General features: G+C 51.3%; 3 protein-coding genes across 4 annotated transcripts in view; 1 reads left to right on the top strand and 2 right to left on the bottom strand.

Annotated features, from left to right (window-relative positions):
* Window positions 1-1,996: 1,996 nt before the first annotated feature.
* TLX3 (T cell leukemia homeobox 3) lies at window positions 1,997-4,923 on the bottom strand. The gene is made up of 3 exons (XM_003900511.5): window positions 4,340-4,923; window positions 3,733-3,976; window positions 1,997-2,748 (listed from the first exon to the last, which is right to left on the bottom strand). The coding sequence occupies exons 1-3, from the start codon at window positions 4,899-4,901 to the stop codon at window positions 2,538-2,540; spliced, it is 1,017 nt and encodes a 338-aa protein (XP_003900560.2). The 5' UTR covers window positions 4,902-4,923; the 3' UTR covers window positions 1,997-2,537.
* Window positions 4,832-10,923, top strand: LOC101024092. Its single transcript, XM_003900516.5, has one exon. The coding sequence runs from the start codon at window positions 5,319-5,321 to the stop codon at window positions 5,946-5,948; it is 630 nt and encodes a 209-aa protein (XP_003900565.2). The 5' UTR covers window positions 4,832-5,318; the 3' UTR covers window positions 5,949-10,923.
* Window positions 10,924-14,282: 3,359 nt separating this feature from the next.
* The window catches only part of RANBP17 (RAN binding protein 17), a 432,717-nt gene continuing 427,999 nt past the window's right edge, over window positions 14,283-19,000 (bottom strand). Inside the window, exons 27-28 of one of the 2 annotated variants that reach the window (XM_017960123.2) lie at window positions 18,255-18,382; window positions 14,283-15,537 (exon numbers count right to left, since the gene is read on the bottom strand). In XM_017960123.2, the coding sequence (XP_017815612.1) occupies window positions 15,441-15,537; window positions 18,255-18,382 (225 nt within the window). In that variant the 3' untranslated portion in view covers window positions 14,283-15,440. The remainder of the gene's footprint in view (window positions 15,538-18,254; window positions 18,383-19,000) is intronic. The other variant, XM_017960124.2, reaches the window with a different exon arrangement.

Raw genomic sequence — 19,000 nt, 5'->3', positions numbered from 1 at the left:
ACTACACATTGGGTACAGTGTACACTCACTGCTCGGGTGATGGAAGCACCAAAATCTCAGAAATCACCACTAAAGAACTTATTCATGTAACCAAACACCACCTGACCATCTGTTCCCCAAAAACCCATTGAAATAATAACAATTTAAAAAAACCCGCTAGGCCTTATTATGGAGCAACAGAATAAAACGGAACGGAGCTGGACCGCGACACCCATCTCTAAGGAACGCGCTTCTCCGCCAGCAAAGTCAAGGGTCCCTCTAGTCCTCAGCCGAAGGGCCAACCTTTCCCAACCCGATGACGCCGTTCATCAGGCTTTTTAGTGGAGAAAATAAAAGCATTTCAGGAAAACACTCACGGAAGAGACCCGAAGTTCTGAGTCACCCTAGTCCCTCCCCGGGTGTCTTTATGTCCCCAAAGGCGCAGACCCCAGACTAGCTGGGCTTGGGGATGGAGATGACGGCGGGAGCGCTGAGGGTTCAAGATGTTTCTCAGGCGCCCTCCCCTTCCTCCGGCCCTGCAGGTGCAGACAGTCCCAAAGCCCGCATAGAACGAAGGCTCGGAGCACGGAGACCCGCAGGGTGGCCCACGGCTCCGGCACCGAGGGAGGCAGTGGGATGAGGCGGGTGGAGGTGCTCGTGGAGTTGGGGGGCTCTGGGACACGGCCTCGAACGTGTTTTGCCTTAGGAGCTGCTGGGAGCTGGGCCTGGAAGAGGGAGAGAAGGAGTCAGGGAGAAAGGAAAGGAGAGAGAGAGAGACAAAGACAGATATACATTAAGGCAAAGAGATTCGAGAAACAAGAAAGGGAAGACAAAAGGACAAAAAGAGGACAATGGAGAGGAGGGAGACAAAGAAACCCAGAGAGACACAGAGGCCAAGAGTCAGAACTGGGGAGAGAAGGAGGAGGAGACGACAGAACAAGAAAAGGCTGAGGGCAATGAAAAGCAATAGAGGACGAACTACACCGGGAAACATCACAAAACTGTAAAGAAAAGGAGAAAGATACAGTACAACAGAGACCCAGAGTAACACACAGAGGAGAAAACAGGGAATAGTGTAGAGAAAGAAACGGAGAGGCCAGAAAGTAAGTTTTTAGAAGACTGAAAGCAAGAACGATAAAAGAGGGGGAAAAATCCAAGAACAAGAGGAAACCTTCACTGGTTTTTTTTGTTAGTCACGGTTGGAAGGGGTCAGCCGCTCCCAATCTCGCAATTCTGAAACTTCCAACTCTTGAGCCACGGTGGAGCTGGGTGGAGCCGGCCACGCCGCTACCACACCAGGGCTTGGAGTTCTGAGTTCCGGGCGCCCCGCCCACTCCAGCCCAGTGACGCCGCGGGGGCTGCGGTGACGTCACACGACGTCATGCTCCACCTGGGGTCCCACGCAAACCCGACAAGGAGCGGGGTCCCCGGGGTTGTGCGCTGCATTTGCTCCCCAGGCCTTTGGGGACCGAGGATTTGCACCGGTTCTGCGCGCAAAGCCTGCCCACAGAGCGCCCAGACCCGTCAGAGCCAGGTCCTCTCTGAGGCTCCGCAGGAAAAAGAGGGCGGAAAGCGGGTTGAGGGTGAAGGGGGGCTCTGAGTTCCGGCTTGAGTTCCAAGAAGTTCGAGGCCACTCTGCCTCCCGCCCCCCAGGTTGATTTGACCTGGGGACGGCCTATGCATCTGCCCAGGCCCGGCGTTTTACTCACCAGCCGGCCCCGGCGTTGGCCCGCGGCCCTCGGGCCTGGGGCACCTTTCCCACGTCCAGTTCCCATCCTGCGCGCACCCAGGCTGAGGGCGGCCGGCACCAACTGACCTGCACCGCGCATCCTCCGCGGGGCCCCGGGCGGGGATTGCAGCCGAGGCGAATGCAGACGAATCTTCAGAAGTGGACGCTTGCTGCGCACCTCCGCGCTCGGCTTCTACCGCCGCAGGAGTGGGGCGCAGGGCCGCGGGGTGGGGCGCAGGGCCAGGGGTCGCCGAGTATTATTGGAACGAAAACGAAATAAAAGCGGCGTTAAGTGAAATAGCTAACTTTTTTATTAAATAAAACGACTTAAATAAAAGGAACAGAAAAGAAGAAGAGTGGACCCAGCCTAAACGCAGGGTGCCCCGGGCCCCTGACACTTCCCCCAGCGGCCGGGTCGGCTGCCCCTCCTCCAGCGGCCCCCGCGGGGGAAGCAGGTGGCCGGTTTCTAAAGAAAAAAAAGCCAAAACTTTTTATTATTTACACGTTTGGGCAAAAGTACAAAGTATAATACAGGCGCCCGGCCCGGGGGGTGCGGGCGAGGGGCGGAGAAACGTAAGGCGCTTTCTTGTCAGGCCCGGGCCTGGGGCGGGACGGGGCGCGGGGCGGGGGCTCGGATTGTGCGGCCGCGCGGAACCCGGGCCCGACCCCCTTCCGCGGCCGGCCAGTCTGTGGCCGCGCCCTGGGGCCTACTCGGGCTTGGCGGCCCCTTCCCCTCTCGGCCCCGGTTCCCCCGCAGCCCGGCTGGGGGGTCCGGGGCTCCCGTCTGGGTGGGGGCGGCGATCCGTGGCGACGGTGCGCGCTGGTGGGCTCACACCAGGGAGGTGACGGCGGGAACCTTGGAACTATCTTCCTCCCAGGGCTGCAGATTCTGCAGAGCAAAGAGTGACGAGTTGTGCAGACAGAGCGGGTCGGGCTGGATGGAGTCGTTGAGGCTCTTTTGGAAGGCGTCGTGTTGCAGCTGCAGCATGAGCCGGCTCGCCTGCTGCCGCTCCGCCTCCCGCTCCTCCGCCGTCTGCCGCCTGCACCGGGGGAGGGAGAGGGACAGCACCGTCATGCACCCGGCACCGCGGGGCCGCCGGCGGGGCCCCGGCCCTCCCGGGAGCCGAGGCCATCCGGGAGCCTCGAGGCGCAGAAACCGTCTGCCTCCCAGCCCGCGCTTTACGCCCGAGGCCCTCATATCCAGGGAGCAGGTTGGGATCATTTGTTTTTGTTGTGTGCCAGAGGGTCTCCAGGAGGGGACTCTGCCCGCCGCCCACCTGCACGCCTGGGTACTGTGGCTTCACCAACAATAAAGACTGTGCCTTTCGCCGAATAGCAAGGGCAGGGCCTATGTGTAACTGACTTGGCCCTGCGGGAACCGGGGTCGCTGGGGTCCGCGGGTGGGCAGTCTGGCTCTGCACCACCCGCACGACGCCCGGGGGCTAGGTCAGTCTCATCCAGTTCGCCTAGAGCCTGTCTTGAACCCCTTTCCAGACGCGATCGCTTCGCCGTTTACGGGTTGAATCAAAACAGAGATCGGATAAAAACGCGGCTGGAGTGGAGACGCGGAGATGGGGTGGTGCGGGGGAGGAAAACGGCGTCCACGAGGATTGTTGAAAATCCGAGAGGGCGGGCTGGAAGAAGGAGGAGAAGGAAAGTGCGAGAGGCCCGTGTGTGCGTGTGTGTGTGCGTGTGTGTTTGGGGCGGGGGGTGAGAGGAAATCAAGTGAGCGCAGGAGACCGTACAAAACACGGGGAGAGAGTTGGAAGGGCTCACGAAAGATGGGGATGGGGATGGAGGAGAAACCGAGGCGTGGGAGACTACGATGGAGAGAGAAGCACAGGCCAGCGAGAAGGGTGAAAGGAAGAGGTACAATCTGCGAAGGCGGGTGGGGGTGTGTTGGGGAGAGGATGGGAGGGGGCGGGGGTAGTGGATAGCCTTAAAATGGGGCGAGTCGAGGCTGCGGCTCGGGGCGGGGCAGGTGAAGGGCAGGTGTAAGGTGGGCCAGGTCAGGCCTCTCTCACCGCCACTTGGTCCTCCGGTTTTGGAACCAGGTCTTGACCTGCGCGTCCGTCATTTTGAGGGACTTGGCGAGCGCCGCCCTCTCGGCAGAGGCCAGGTACTTCTGGCGATGGAAGCGCTTTTCCAGCTCGCAGATCTGCACCCGGGAAAAGGACGTGCGCGGCTTCTTACGCTTGGGCGGCGTCCGGTTCTGGTAGGGGTGGCCGATGCGCCGGGTCACGGTGAAGGGCGTGAGTGCGGCCGCCGCTGCGGAGACACACGAGAGCCCCTGAAGCCCAGCCCGGCTCGGCCACCGTTCAGGCCCCATGCGGACCCCGTGGCGCCCCGTGGGACACGGAGAGCTCAGCTATTTCGCTGGTCGCGCGCATTTCCAGCGACACCAAGCCGGTCGGGAGACGCCCTCGCCCCCTGTCCCTTCCCCCAGGCACGGGCTTATTTTCCTGCAACTCTCCGATTACCCTCCCCACTACGGCTGCCCGGGGCACTGGGGCCGAGGCCTCGGCCGCGCTTGGGCCTCTGGAATGGTTTCCGGGAGTGGAGCGCACAGGGCGCGGCGCCTCTGGCCCCGAGAGGGCGGAGGCCTGGAGCCTGGTGGCCAGCTCTGCTCACCTGTGAAGCGGTCTTTAACGAAGCGGCGGCTGCTCTCCATCCAGGGGAAATTGAGGCCGCCCAAGCTGGAGACCGTGGGCACGGAGGGCATGGCGGGTAGCGCGCTTGGCAGAGGTGGTGGCACGGCCCCGGGCAGCGGCCTGTGCGCCGGCACCCGGATCACGCCGGCGGGCGCTAGGCTCAGGTTGACACTGTAAGATCCCGCGTCCTCGAAGGGTGCGCCGAGGCCCGCAAAGGAGGCGGGCAGAGACGGGTATGTGGCGCCCGGACGGCCCCCCGGGGGCCCTCCCAGGTAGCTGGCGCCGTCGGGGCCCCGCGGGGCGGGTGCGCTGTCCTGGTCCGGGCTGTTAAGGATCTGGTCGATGCCGAAGCTGATGGGCTCGTGCGGGTGCGGGGTCTGCGCGCTGGCTGGCGCCTCCATCCTGGGCGGGCGGAAGGGCTGGGCTGGGCTGGGCGGGGAGGCGGCTGGGTCCCGGTTACGGCGCGGCCATGGAGCGCCCGGCGCCTCTCGTCGCACTGAAACTTTGCCAAGAGTGCGCGGGCCCGACAGGCTCTGTGTCATCTTTCTTGAACCGAACCTGGAGTTTCCGCTGCTAATTCCTCTCCCGCCGCAGCCATTGGCTGCGATCAACAAGCCTCTCTCCTCTCATTGGCTCCCGGCTTTCAATAAAGGCCTAATTCATGGAAATAGGAGCTTAGGGACTGTTCCAAGGTGACATCATTTTAACAAACGAACAATAGGTCAAATTTATTAGCCGGGATAATGGGCGGCGGATATTAGCGCCCGAACCGCACGCAGCCTCCCAAACCCGAAATCTAACGAAGCTGCAATTAGCAGACGCTCCCCGCTCCTCCCGGCCGGGCCGCTTCCCAGACACTGCGCTGGGCGGGTAGAGCGCTCCGCTTGTGAAATTGTCTTTTGCTGAGCGGGTTTTCGTTTTCTTCCAATTTTTTTTCGTCTGAGCAAAAGCCAAACCAAATGCATCCTTTCAGTTACAATGGAGTTGCAACCCCGGGAGGACCCGGCGGGATCCGCAGAAGCCCCTTGGACACTACAGCCGCTGGAGGAACGAAAGGGGCGCACTCCCGGGGGCAGGCTTCGCGCTGCCTGCGCGCGGGGCGAGGGGAGCACCGTAGCGTTCTCCGCGCTCCGGAGGACGCCGACCCGCGTGGGGAGAATTCGCCCCCGCCCGGGTTTCGGCCGCGGCGTCGCGGCCACTTTGGAGACACTCCCTGGCTCCGGCCAGGCGGACCGAGGCGTGACTCGCAGGTGCCCACGCGTGCCAGCTCCGGCTGGGCTAGGGACGCGGGGTCGCCCAGTGGGGAGCGGGGACCTGACTCTCGAAATTCGTTGCAGAATGGAGGGGGCTGTGGTCGCGCATGGGAACCCGCTCGCGGCTCATCGGGTCTAGGGACTTCGGGTTACCGAATGTCAAAGGCGCGGGCAGCTCATAGAGCAAATCGCAGGATTTTTTTGGGAAACGCGAGTGGTGAGCCCCTTCCGGCTCCAGTCCAGTCTGGGCACTGGAACCACTCCCCGTTCTGCCCGCGCCTCAGTGACTGTCTATCCGGGCCCAGGGCACCGTGGACAGGACCGCACACGAAGTAGTCACCTTCCGCTGCAGCTTTGGGGAGACAAGCGGAATCATTTTCTTCCACCTAATTCTAAAATCGTTAGATGTAAACTCTTTGAGTGTCGCACCCCTGGCCTGGGCTCTTCCTCCTGCCCCTTGTGGTGCGGACAGTGGTGAGAGCTCGGATGTACTGTTGGCCAGAAGTGTGTTCAAATTTGGACTGGCCACTTCCTAGCTGAGTGACCTTGAGTAAGTGACTCCATATATTTAGGTTTCGGTTTTCTCGTTTGCAAAAAGGGAAATAATGCGTGCATGCAGGTTGTTTGTGAGCCGCGAGTGAGATATTGAGGGAGCGCAGAGCACTGGGCCTGGGACGTAGTGGGCACTGGGAAGCGTGGCTCACCTCCCACTGCATCCCCCCAGAGTAATGGCTGATATATTATTGTTGTGACTCTTGTTTATTTTGTTGGCAGTTTTATTTTATTTGCAGGGGCTCAGTACGTTGGAGAGAAAGGTGTTTGTCTACCAGTAGGGTCAGTTTCAGAGGACGGGGAAGGACAGGAGGTGCAGGTTGGGGATTCTTTCTATCTTCTCCCAACAATCCAAAGGCGTCAGGATTTGCAGGGCCTCCAGGCCTGGGTCTGGAGTTAGGTCACTTGCCCGCTGTGTGACCTTGGGCAAGTTACTGGCCCTTACTGAGCCTTCCTGGTGGGTGTGGAGAGGGAGGCCCAACAGTGAGGGATGAAAGCTGCAGGATGCCTGGGGTCTGGGCAAGTGCTCCCTCACTCGCTTCCAGCGACAAGGACCCTCAGATGGGGTAGATGCCATTGCTCTGGCCCCAGGGGGCTTCCTGCTTCTAATTCAGGCTCTGCCACTGGCAGGGTGGGGGCTGTGGGGTCCCTAACTGCCCCTCCCAGAACCGCATTTTCCTTATTTGTAAAACAAAAAGGGCACCAGCTACCCCCAGGGTGGCTGTGAGAACCAAATGAGATAGCATCTGTGGAAGTGCCTGTGAGAAACTCTGGCGGTTATATAATAATAACTTTAATGACAACTATAAAGCTACTGTAGCTGAGAACCTAGCCTGTGCCAGGCAGGGAGGTGGACACTTACTTATTCTTCACAATGACCCTGTGAGGAAAGGGCTGTTAGTGGCCCCAATTTCTCACTAATGAGGGAATTGAGGCTTTGAGAGTTCAAGGGAAGCACAGCTCCCCACTTGCGGGCTGGAGTTGGCACCTCACCAGCTCCTCTTCCCTTCTGGCTTCCAGTGTCCCGGACTCAGGGCTGCCCTTGTCACTTCAGACACTGTTAAATCGGGACAACAAGGCCCACCGCACAGAGGTTTGTGGCACGGAACTAAGGTGTGGGTGGTACAGCACTGCTCCCAGGGTGTGTGCTTAAGAATGGGATTCTCACCTCCGTTTACCAGCTGTGGACTCTGAATTATTCATCTTCTTTGTGCCTCAGTTTTCTCATCTAGTAAATAAACCTCATAAGATTAAATAAGCTCCTCCAGGTAAAGCCTGGCATGGGTCAGGGCTCTGCTTCATTGCTTGGGTTCTGGCTTCCTGAGATCCACGGTTCCTCATGGTCCAGCCCTGTCATCCAGATGAAGGTGCTTTGGGCCACTAATCATAAGCCTCCTTTCACTTCCTATCCAGATAGCTCTTAGGCAGCTCAGGAATGGGGGTAACTTGGGTCAGGTACGAGAACTCTGAGAATCCTAGGACAGTGGTTCTCAGAATGTGTTCCCAGAGCAGCAGCAGCAGCATCACTGGAGAATTTGTTAGAAATGCAAATTCCTGGACCCTCGCCAGACCTACGGAATCAGAACTCTGGGGTAGGACTCGGCAGTATGTGTTTAACAAGCCCTCCAGGCGACACTGATGCCTGCTCAACTCTGGAAGCCAATGCCCAGAATGCTGTCCATTTCATCCGAGTTTTCAAATGTGTTGTTACAACACTGTGGGAAGATTGTCTCAGAATTTGCAACTCTCATACGAATCTGTACTAATACCTTCCACTTCTCATTCCCAATGTTGCTCATTCATGTCTTCTCCTGATCATACTTGCCAAAGGTTTGTTATTTTGTTGGTTTTTAAAAAAGCCTTTGATATCTTATCCCCTTTTAAAATGCCACCTCTTTCATGAATGTTGTGGTTTCAAAAATTATTTATTTCTTCTTTGCTGAGTTGAAAATTTGTCAAATTTTCTTTCTTTTTAAATAAATGCATTCGAGGGCATACATTTTCCTCTGAGCACTGTTTTGGCCAGATATGTTCTGACATGTATTTGGTGTTCCTGAGGTTGTAATTTCTTGCTGCCCTTGTAATTTACCTGCTGTCACTTGAACAGTGAGGCACACACACTGAAAGAGATTAGGAAATGAGAATTGTAAGAACCGGGACCAGGATTCCTGGAGCTAGAGAGACCTTCAGGACGCAGCACATCCTCTCCTCTTCTCCATGAAGAAGCTGGGAGAAAGGGGTGCAGCTGGTGGAGGCTTTGCTGAGAGTCATCTAGAAGATGGTGGGGCTTCAGGGGTGACAGAAAAGATGCTGGGATTTCCAACTGGCCCAGGAACCCAGCTGTGGGAGGCTCCTCCAGGCTCATTCTGCCATTGACTTCCTGAGTGAAATGGGACTGCATTTCCCCATCTGTGAAATGGGGGTAGAGACTGAATCAGGACTTGAAAAGTATTTGGGTCAGCTACCCTATTTGAACACCGATGAAAATATTGTGGTCTGCTTCCGTAGAAAAGGACAGAGACACAATTTGGCACATACACCATGTCACAGGTGGCTGACCTGCCGTGCTGTTCTTGGCTCACACACCCTAGTTCGGAGTCCCTACGGGCCCTTCCAGTTTTCCTGATGGAAGGCTCTAAAGACACTTGCCCAAATTTATTCACCCATTCATTTATTTATTCAGCAAATATTTACTGAGCACCTACTCACATTTCCTGGATCATACCCCAGCGCAGGGGCTTGGTTTCCCCATCTCACAGTGGGGACAAAGCAGTCTGGGCTCTTCATCACTGCTTCCCCCAGTGGGCAGGATGTGGGGAAGAACCTTCCTGAGGAGGTCTGATCAGTCTCAAGAGTCTGCCAGCCAGTGGAAGGAAAAGGGCACGTAGTGGAAAGGGGTGAGCTGGGATTTGAACCCAGGACTTTTAGACTACAAAGCCCACACTTTCTCCTTTACCTTACACCCCTATTTGGGAGTAGGTGGTAAAGACTGTAAGTCACGGGATGGAGTGGGGAGGGGAATCAGTGCAGGGTCTGGGTGAATGAGCCCAAGAGTGGCGGTGAAGGCTGGCCATAGTGTGGCTCACTCTTCTCCCCTACTGGCTTGAGAGTTCCTTTCAGGCAAAATGGTGTTGGTGGCATTTGATCCCATGTCCCAGGGCTGGGTCCAGGGTGTGGAGGACTGGAGGACATTATCAAGGTTTGTAGTATTAAACTCAATAGCACAAAGCAAGGTCAGACAAGGGGTAAGAAAAAGGGGTCAGAATTGGGCGCAGGCATTTGCGTGCACTCAGTTCGGCATTCATCCCCCCAGCACCCCCATGGCTGGTTCCTCACATCCTTTACGACCCAGGCCAGCCCTCACCTCTCTGTCCATCCTCCAGAGCAGCACCCTCACCTCATCATCCTCTCTACCCGTTGATTTCCGTCATTCCCCTCAGAACTGATCTTATTTATCCGGCTCATTAGCTTTATCTGTGGCAGGTGATGTGAAAGAATGATTTCCAAGGTGCTTGGGCTGGGCCAGACCCAGGCCCTGGCAGGGAGGCTGGCAGCAGCCTGAGGAAGCTGGCCCTAGGGCCGGGGGTTAGAGGAGAGGGGAGCAGGGAGAGATTCCTTTCTCCATGGGGTGGGGGACTGATGGAGATAATAAAGGGCACGTGAGCAGGGACTGTGCAGATGGCAGCGTGTGCAGGGTGGCAGGATCGGTCAGTGTGCTCAGGCTCAGGGGAGTAAGGACAGGCAGGGTGGGCAAATGCAGGGGGTGGCCTTCTCAGGGACCTCCAAACCTGATCTCATGCCCTTGTTTCCTTCCCCTACACATCCGCCATTTTTCCCATTTGTGCTCCACAACTTTCCTCCCTTCCTGACAGATTTCTCTACTCAATTTGACTTCGTTTCAACACTTTCGTTGGGCAAATTACATTAAGATGAATGTTGCAGGTACCCTTTATGGTTTATTTATCGTGATACTGTTTGTATCTCACACTTATAAATAACTTATGTTATAGCTTTTGTTTGTGGAAATGTAACTTACATATTTTATTACGCTTTCTGTAAACCTCAAAAAGAATCTTGTCAAGGAAGCACTCTTATCAGCAATCCAAACTATGGGACGTAAAAACCGACACTAACATTATTTTTTAATATGCCAAGGAGGCAGGTTACTCTTGCTGTAGTTTGAAAGGTTTGCTGTCATTGTAAACTTGCACCTCAATAAAACATTTAAAAGTCTCAAGAATGATTTTAGGAAGTTCAGGGAGGAGGATGAATCGGTGGCAGGACCCACAGACACAGCACACAACGGGCCCAGGTCCTGGACTGGCCTTTCGCTGGGAGTGCCTAGTCCCATTGTGGGTGTCAAAGTGGTTCACATTGAGTTCTCCCACCCAACTGTCCCCTAGGCCCAGCTGTGAAGGACCTAGTTCAAGGAATTATAGTGGAAAAGAAACATGAGTTTTGAGGTCAGGCAGATCTGACTTTGAATTATGGGGTGTCTACTTTCTAGCTATGTGGCTTTGGGTCAGTCTTTTAGTGTCAGTTTTCTCATCTCTAAAATGGGGATAATAATTCTTGACATTCTTACTAGGAAGCGTAAAATGAGATAGCAGTTTGCAATGCTTATTTGGCGCTCAATAAATGATAGCAGTTCTGATTATTTTATGTTCATCTTAAAACGTTTAAGACCAGGAGTGGTGGCTCACATCTGTAATCCCAGCACTTAGGGAGGCTGTGGCAGGTGGATTGCTTGAGCCCAGAAGTTCAAGACCAGCCTAGCCAACATGGCAAAACCCTGTCTTTACAAAAAATACAAAAATTCACCGGGTGCAGTGACATGGGCCTGTAGTGTCAGCTACTCAGGAGGCAGAGGTGGGAGGATTGTTTGAGCCCAGGAGGTTGAGGCTGCAGTGAGCTGTGAGCGTGCCGCTGCATTCCATCCTGGGCAAGAGTGAGATCCTGTCTTAAAAAAAAAGAAACATTTACTTCCTCCCTTTTTACTCTACCCTGCTTTTCTCTTCAGGCACTCCTTTCCCTCCTCATCATAAGGGGTTGAGTTCTCTCAAATGTTACTTCCCCAAAACTGCTGAACATCTAGATCAAGTTTCCCATATGCTGGATCTTTCAGTTTCTTCAATTTTTCTCACCAAACCCACTCTGTTTTTGGTTCTCATGTCCAGCTGTTGGTAGTTAGCTAATCTGGTCACTAATCTCAGCTAACAGCTACATGGCAAGCCACTTCTGCATTTTGAAAGGGGCCCTCACTACCGTAATCCGTAGGTACTTCTAGGATGTCAGGGCCAATAGAAGGGAGTCCAGAAGGCCAGGGGGGCATTTCTGGGCAGTTCAGATAATCACACACAGTGCAGGGACTCTACACTCCTTTGTCCCCCATCCTAGAGAAGCCTGATTGGAAAACACAGAGTAACAGAAACATCCGGAATACAGGCAGACTACATCTTTCTCAGGGGCCAGGTTCTGAAGTCAGTGTGGAAGGCAAAAATTGAGCAAAGTAAAAATCCCTTCAAACTGTTTCTTGCTTGAGCATCCCTGAAGCAGCTGGCTGGACTTAGCACCCACATTGCAGGAACAGTCTATCTGTCTGTACACTAGAATCCCATCAGAAGGGTGGGTGTGCAAACAGCAGCCACATCTCCCACCTCATCCTCTCTGAGCACGTGTGTGAAGTGGTAGGCCCTTTGGAACTGCCAGCACTCATTTTTCCTATTGTTCAATCTGAGTAAGTTGAATCTGATTAGACCAGCAGCTCCATTAGTTGTCTTTCACACGGCCTCCACAGGTTTGTGTCAGTGCATGCTTTTTTTTTTTTTTTTTTTTTGAGGCAGGTCTCGCTCTATCACCCAGGCTGGAGTGCGGTGGCCGGATCTCAGCTCACTGCAAGCTCGGCCTCCCGGGATTCCGCCATTCTCCTGCAGCCTCCCAGAGTAGCTGGGACTACAGGTGCCCACCGCCCAGCCCGGCTGGTTTTGTATTTCTTAGTAGAGGCCGAGGGGGTTTGCTGTGTATTAGCCAGGATGGTCTCGATCTCCTGACCTTGTGATCCACCCGTGCCTCTAAAATGCTGAGTTACAGGCTTGACCTGCGCCCAGCCTGCATGCATGCTTTATCAGCAGGACAGGATGTCCCTACTGGGAACCCACTCCAGTGGAACTCGGAATCTTTTCTCAAGAGTCCCCCGTCCCTCACGAAGGCAGACTGTGGCAGTCTTGGAGGCAGAGTCCCAAATCCGGTTCTCATCCACTGTGGGATGAGTGTGTAGTATGCGTGAGTGTGATCCTTAAACATCCCAGCTCCCCCACTTCCTTTTCCTCCCTCAGTAAGGGCTCAGAATGGAACCTGGCCCTCTAAAGGAAAAGGAGGGTTCCTTTCCAGGTTTTAGAAAGAAATTTACAGCTAAAACTCAACTTTTCTAGCAACAGCCAGACAAGAGTTTTGGCAGACAGCTTTGAAAATGGCTCCCAATGGCCGGGCGCGGTGGCTCACGCCTGTAATCCCAACACTTTGGGAGGCTGAGGCAGGCGGATCACGAGGTCAGGAGATCGAGACCATCCTGGCTAACACGGTGAAACCCCGTCTCTACTAAAAATACAAAAAATTAGCCAGGCGTGGTGGCAGGCGCCTGTAGTCCCAGCTACTCGGGAGGCTGACGCAGGAGAATGGCGTAAACCCGGGAGGCAGAGCTTGCAGTAAGCGGAGATCGTGCCACTGCACTCCAGCCTGGGTGACAGAGCGAGACTCTGTCTCAAAAAATAAAAAAAATAAAAATAAAAAAGGAAAATGGCTCCCAATGATCCCTACCTTGTGATTTACTTCTAATGAACAGAATACAGCAAAAGTGATGGGATGGCCCTTCTGAGATTAGGTTATAAAAGACAGTGACTTCCAGATTGCTGCAATCTCTCTGGCTCTTCTCTGATGAAACAAGGTTCCATGCTGTGAGCTGCCCTGTGAAGAGACCCATTTGGCAAGAAACTGAGGCAACAACCCGTGAGAAACTGACTCCTGCTAACCATCGCGAGTGCAGAGCCTTACCCAGTCAAGCCCTGAGATGATCACAGCCTGTGAGAGAGTGAGCCTGAAACCCAGCTGCAAATTCCGGACCTACAGGAACCATCAGTTAATAAATGTGGCTTCGAGGCACGAAGTTTTTGAGTAATGTGTTATGTAACAATAGAGTTCTGAGAAACAGATGATAATGGACCTAAATATTAACTGGTTTCAACTCACCATTCTGAAATACAGGTCTTCCTTGCAAGGGGCCAGGAATTCCTTTGAGGTGAGACAGATCTGGGTTCAAATCTTGCCTGTGTGACCCATGTAAGCTATAGACACCATCTTTTAACCTCGGTTTCCTTATCTGCAAAGTGGAGCTAATACTGTCTAAACTTTGGAGGGCTCTTGTGAGGACTAGAAGAGATCATGTATGTAAAGGGCACGATACATGTTCAATAACTGTCTGCTGAGTCTTCTCCAGCTGACACATGCTGCCTGCAGTGTGCTCTGTGAGGCCAGCTCTACTAGCAGGTCCTGTAGACGTCAGCAGTGGGGTAGGCCTGACCTGTCCTCTGAGAACAGCTCTCCAAGGCCAAGTCTGATGGAGCCATTTTTGTCTGCTGTGAAATCACCAGGTGACCTCTGGCAGTGTGGCAAGGAGAAGTGAGTGCCCATGGTCATTTTCTGGTGAATATTTTAATGCAAACAATATGGTGCTTTTAGATACTAGACATCTGTAAAGAATCCCAGAATGGGACAAACCTTTCTTAACACATTTCTGTGTGGTGAGTGTGCACTTATACGCCTTTAAGAAACAGAAATTCATGTCAAACTTCTCTGAACAGCTGATGTTTTACAGAATGCAGAATTCACCTTCTCAAGGAAAATTATAAATCCCATTTCTAATGAAACATAGTGTAAGGCCAAAGCTTATTTATCCATCGAATACTAGAAGTAACCCCATATGTAATGTATTTTCCCCTCATTTCCTTCATACACAGAAGACAAACATTTTGAGATAAATTTGAGTGACTCTGCTTTTATATGACAAGCCTATTGCAAAACTCAACTATCCAGAAAGGTTTCAAGAAACACTAGTCTGAGAAATGAGATTATAACAGGAGCCTGTGGATTTACTTCTTGTTCAACAGTAAGGCCAACCTTTCATGTCTTATCAGAAATAAAGGACACAATATTTATTGTAAGCCAGAATCATAAAAACAGCAGTGAGACAGTAAAACACTTGACAGTGGGCAATCTCAAATTAATAGCCTAGTAACAGTGTAGCACAAACTGTGAAGGTCGTCTTCATGTTCTGGGTTTGGGTTAAGTCGCAATCCCAAGTCCCAACAGTAATAAGAGTTTTTGTGGAGAGTTGGAAACCAGCTGTTTCTCATCCTCTGAAAATCTGAATTTTAGCACCTAGAACTGTTTTGGGTAGCCCTAAGAAGGCAGAGCTGCTTCAGATATTATATTCTAATAGTTACCTTCACCTTCTCTTAAAAATTAAATGGAGGCAGAGGACTGGATGCTGGCACCACCCAGAACTCCTGACTGGGGCTACATGATTCCTCCTGAAGAAATATCTCTGCAGGCAGTAATTGCACAGCTTAATTCTTCTAGACTGAACCACTTCAGATTTATGCCAGTGAAAAGCAAACATTGTTTGTAAGTCATTTAATTGTGTTACTGTCTCTCAACTTTATCAGATGCAGCTGAGGCAGGGAGGCCTGCGTGTGGTCCTGTGGGATGCTCTGTAGTGCTTCCAGGCTCGTTCTAAATGCTCACAGCCCAAAGTCCCTAACGCTGCTTCTTCCAGACACATAACAAACTACTCATTTAACAGGTTCCAGTGGCATTCATCTCAATCCAGAGTCCATGGTGAAGGCTGCATCTCCAACAAATTGACAACCTTGATTGCAGAACCATAAACTAGTACACACATAGGTGCAAACCTGGTTTATTCTGTTCTTTGGTTAAATATTGTTTCTATATCCTTTCAGAGCATTAGGAGAACAAAGATAATATTTGATAGAAAGACTGAAAACACATCCTTTGCTTTTCAGAGAAAAGACTGAATTTACACCGTGTACTATTAGAAATTCTTATAATTAGGTTAGACATAGAAGAAGGTAGGGCTTTTGTTGTTGCTTGTATATTTTGAAAAATACATTCCCCCGGGCTAGCCAACATCACTGTCCTGAGACCCAGACCTTCAGGACTCTCTTGACAAAGGCTGCTCCACACATGGTCAGAAAAATCGGGTCAGCTCATCATGTCGAGACTGCATGGTTCAGTGTTGCCATCACTGCGTAGAGCCTCTGCCACATCTCTTCTGAATACAGACAGATTTTGGGTGAACCTGCAGAAAGAGGAAGAAAGGGTCAAGGGTAGTAATGAGGCCAAGCCTCCATGAATTTCTGGACGATAAGGCCACTTTGGAGTTCAGGACTTTGGGGAGGCCCCTCCTGGAGGAAGGCTCTAGATTTCAGCTGAGCTCCTTTCTCTCCAGTTTCATCGCCACTGCTGCTCTGGCACCAGTACTGCCAACTCCTCATGCCTTCCTGGAAAACAGGGTTGCCACTAAATTCACTCTGACCATCTTGAGGTGTACATTTTGTGGTTCTACTTTTAAAAAACCATTTTAGAAAAGTTAAATTACACACAGATGGTAAGGATTATTAAAAAAAGAACAAAAGTTTATGTGCCAGGCATTGGATTGAGTTTACTGATAAGCTCATTTAATCATCACAAGTCTTCCCTGAGGTAGGTATGAGTATCCTCATTTTACAGGTGAGAAAACTGAATTTAGTAGCTGAAAAAGAGGGGGCATGGGGTTAGACTACCTGGGTTCAAATCCTAGCTCGACACTTATGAGTCATGATACTGGATGAATACTTAACCTCTTGTCTTGGTACCTAATATGAGTAGTTACTCAAGGGATTGTAGAAAGTGAGAATTTAGGCCAGTTGCAGTGGCTCATGCCTGTAATTCCAGCACTTTTGGAGGCCAAGGCAGGTGGATCACCTGAGGTCAGGAGTTTGACACCAGCCTGGCCAACATGGTGAAACTACGTCTCTACTAAAAATATAAAAAATTAGCCAGGTGTGGTGGCGGGCGCCTGTAAACCCAGCTACTTGGGAGGCTGAGGTGGGAGAATCACTTGAACCTGGGAGGTAGAGACTGCAGTGAGCCAAGATTGTGCCACTGCACTCCAGCCTGGGAAACAGAGCAAGAATCTGTCTCAAGAAAAAAAAAAAAAAAAAAAGAATTTATTGGGTCAGTTTGAGGCAATGCCTGTATGCCTGTAAGTACTCAACACAGTGCCTGGTACATGGACAACAGTCAGTCTTCGCTGCCTATTACTCTCATTAAACTAGGAGGACCACCTGCCATCATTTCACAGAGCAGCTCAGGAGGCAGTACTCAAATTTCCAAGCCTTAGGTGAAGTAATTTCCACCGAGACACCTAGGGCTTCCCCATTCAAGTCTCATCGGCTGGCTTCTGAGGTTGTCCCTTTCTGCGTGATAGAGGATCTTGAAGCGAACAGTCAAGGGAATATGTCTGCAGACCCCAACTGACTTGGTCATGTATTACCAAAGCCCAGGCTGGTAACTCCAGAATACACTGATGATTTGCATTTCAAATGGAGCAGCATTTGAATGCTACTGCATTTATAAAAGGATGGTGCAGATCTTTTTTTTTTTTTTCTCCTGAACACATGTTCTTTCTCCATCATTCATTACTGTCTGTCTTTTCTACTAGAATGTAAGATCCATGAGGGGGAGGAACCTTAAATAATTGGTTTACCACTGGTAACCCCAATGCCTACACAGTAGATTCTGAATAAATTTTTATGAACTAAATGAATGAATGAATAAAGTCAGACCTAGCTGATAAGTTCAGGCTCCTTTCATTTAGATCTCATTGGCAACTGAGATACCAGCCATTCTTAAATGACAGGCAGAGAGGGAAACTAATACTGTAGGTCATAGGCCCCAGATGCCATGCTTCACTGCGTTCTGTCATTTAAACATCACAACTGATTATTACCATCTCCATTTCACTGGTAAAGAAACTGAGGAGTAGAGAAGTTAACTGTCTACTGCCACACAACCTACAAAGGCCAGATATAAAATATCATCTTAAAAAAATTTTAATTTAAATTTATTATTTTTGAGACAGAGTCTCACTCTGTTGCCCAGGCTGGAGTGCAGTGGTGTGATCTCGGCTCACTGCAACTTCTGCCTTCCAGGTTCAAGCGATTTTCCTAGCTCAGCCTCCTGAGTAGCTGGGACTATAGGCACCTGCCACCATGCCCAGCTAATTTTTGTGTATTTAGTAGAGACAGGGTTTCACCATGTTGGCCAGGCTGGTCTCAAACTCCTGACCTCAGGTGATCTGCCCTCCTCGGCTTCCCAAAGTGCTGGGATTACAGGCATGAGCCACCGTGCCCGGCCAATTTGTTTTTTAATTGATATATAATATTTTTACATCATTATGGGGTACATACAATATTTTGTTACATGCACACAATGTGTAACGATCAAGTCAGAGGATTTAGGGTATCCATCACCTAGAGTATTTATCATTTCTATATGTTGGGGACATTTCAAGTTCTCTCTTTTAGCTATTTTGAAATATACAATACATTATTATTAGCTATAGTCAGGATCCTAACTCAGCGGTAACTGGGGTCTGTCTGACCTCAAGGCCTATGTTTGTTCAAATGCCAAGAAGTCTTTCTTCACTTTCCACAGCAGATTTGCACTTTCCTTCTTTTTATCTTTCAGTTGTAGTTATTTTTTCGTATCTCTCCTGTTGAATTGTAAACTGCTTAAGGGCAGAGACTACATTTGATTAATCTCTGCATCCCAGTATAAGGCCTAGTATGACACTTGGAAGAAAGCAAATAACCAATAATATTTACTGAATTTGGAATGGAACTGAGTCTAGGATCACCAGGTGAAACAGAAAAGGGACATCCATGTGTGAGCTGTGTCACGCACAAGACAGTTATTTTCTACAAACCTGGAATGTCTACTTTCCCCAGCGACACTCTACTGGGCAATGCTCACCTGTCTCTGTTCTTGATGGACAGATTCTGCTCCACTCCTTCCATGAGCTTTCTGAAGCACTGGGCGAGGACCTCCTGCCTGGCGAGAGGCTGGCTGTTTATCAGACTCGCTCTCAGTTCACTGAAATACTGATGGGCGACAGAATAGTGTCAGAGCTCTGACTCCAAACCCGGCCCGAAGACAGCTGGTAGGGGGATGGCTAGACCAGCTCTCATCTACTCAGGGCTCACTAATGCTCAGAGGAGTTTTTGTCTAGTTCCACGCTGAACTTTAAGCCCTTAGAGAAAATCTACGCCATAGAGACACTCCTACTTATAAATTCTATGATCCCTTCCATAAACTGTCTTGCTGTAATTGTTCTATTGTCACTGCTTAGGCTGATGAAGTCCTTGTCTCCTCTGTAGGGGACTGAATGCATGCTTTTCCTGACTCTCATCTCTTCTAATCACAGAAAGACTGAAATGGGAGGGGTCTCCAGGCTGAAGGAAATAACTAAAAATGCCCAGGGAGCATTTTAAGTGACTGAAGGCAAGGCCAAGGGTCTTTCCTCAGGCCTTATCATCTTTCCTGGCTTCAGTGAGTCACTCCTTAAACAACTTCGGGCTTTGTTCCAAGTCTCTGTCCTTGGGGGCTAGAATGGATTTACTCCTCTGAGGTGGGGTACTGGAGGGGCTTGCTTTAGTTTGGGGAGAGCTTTCTGGCACTAAGAAAAATATCTGTCATGCCTGGTCACAAATATCTGCACA

Source organism: Papio anubis, chromosome 5, assembly GCF_008728515.1.
Source record: "Papio anubis isolate 15944 chromosome 5, Panubis1.0, whole genome shotgun sequence".
Lineage (NCBI taxonomy): Eukaryota > Metazoa > Chordata > Mammalia > Primates > Cercopithecidae > Papio > Papio anubis.
The sequence above is the reverse complement of the archived record's forward strand: the minus strand, read 5'-3'. Positions and strand labels throughout refer to the sequence as shown.

Coding starts and splice junctions, on each gene's coding strand:
- TLX3 (XM_003900511.5), bottom strand. CDS start 4,901: ATGACACAGAGCCTGTCGGGCCCGCGCACTCTTGGCAAAGTTTCAGTG. Junction 3,977..4,339: donor CGTTAAAGACCGCTTCACAG/GTGAGCAGAGCT, acceptor GTGTCTCCGCAG/CGGCGGCCGCACTCACGCCC. Junction 2,749..3,732: donor AACCGGAGGACCAAGTGGCG/GTGAGAGAGGCC, acceptor CCCCCGGTGCAG/GCGGCAGACGGCGGAGGAGC.
- LOC101024092 (XM_003900516.5), top strand. CDS start 5,319: ATGCATCCTTTCAGTTACAATGGAGTTGCAACCCCGGGAGGACCCGGC.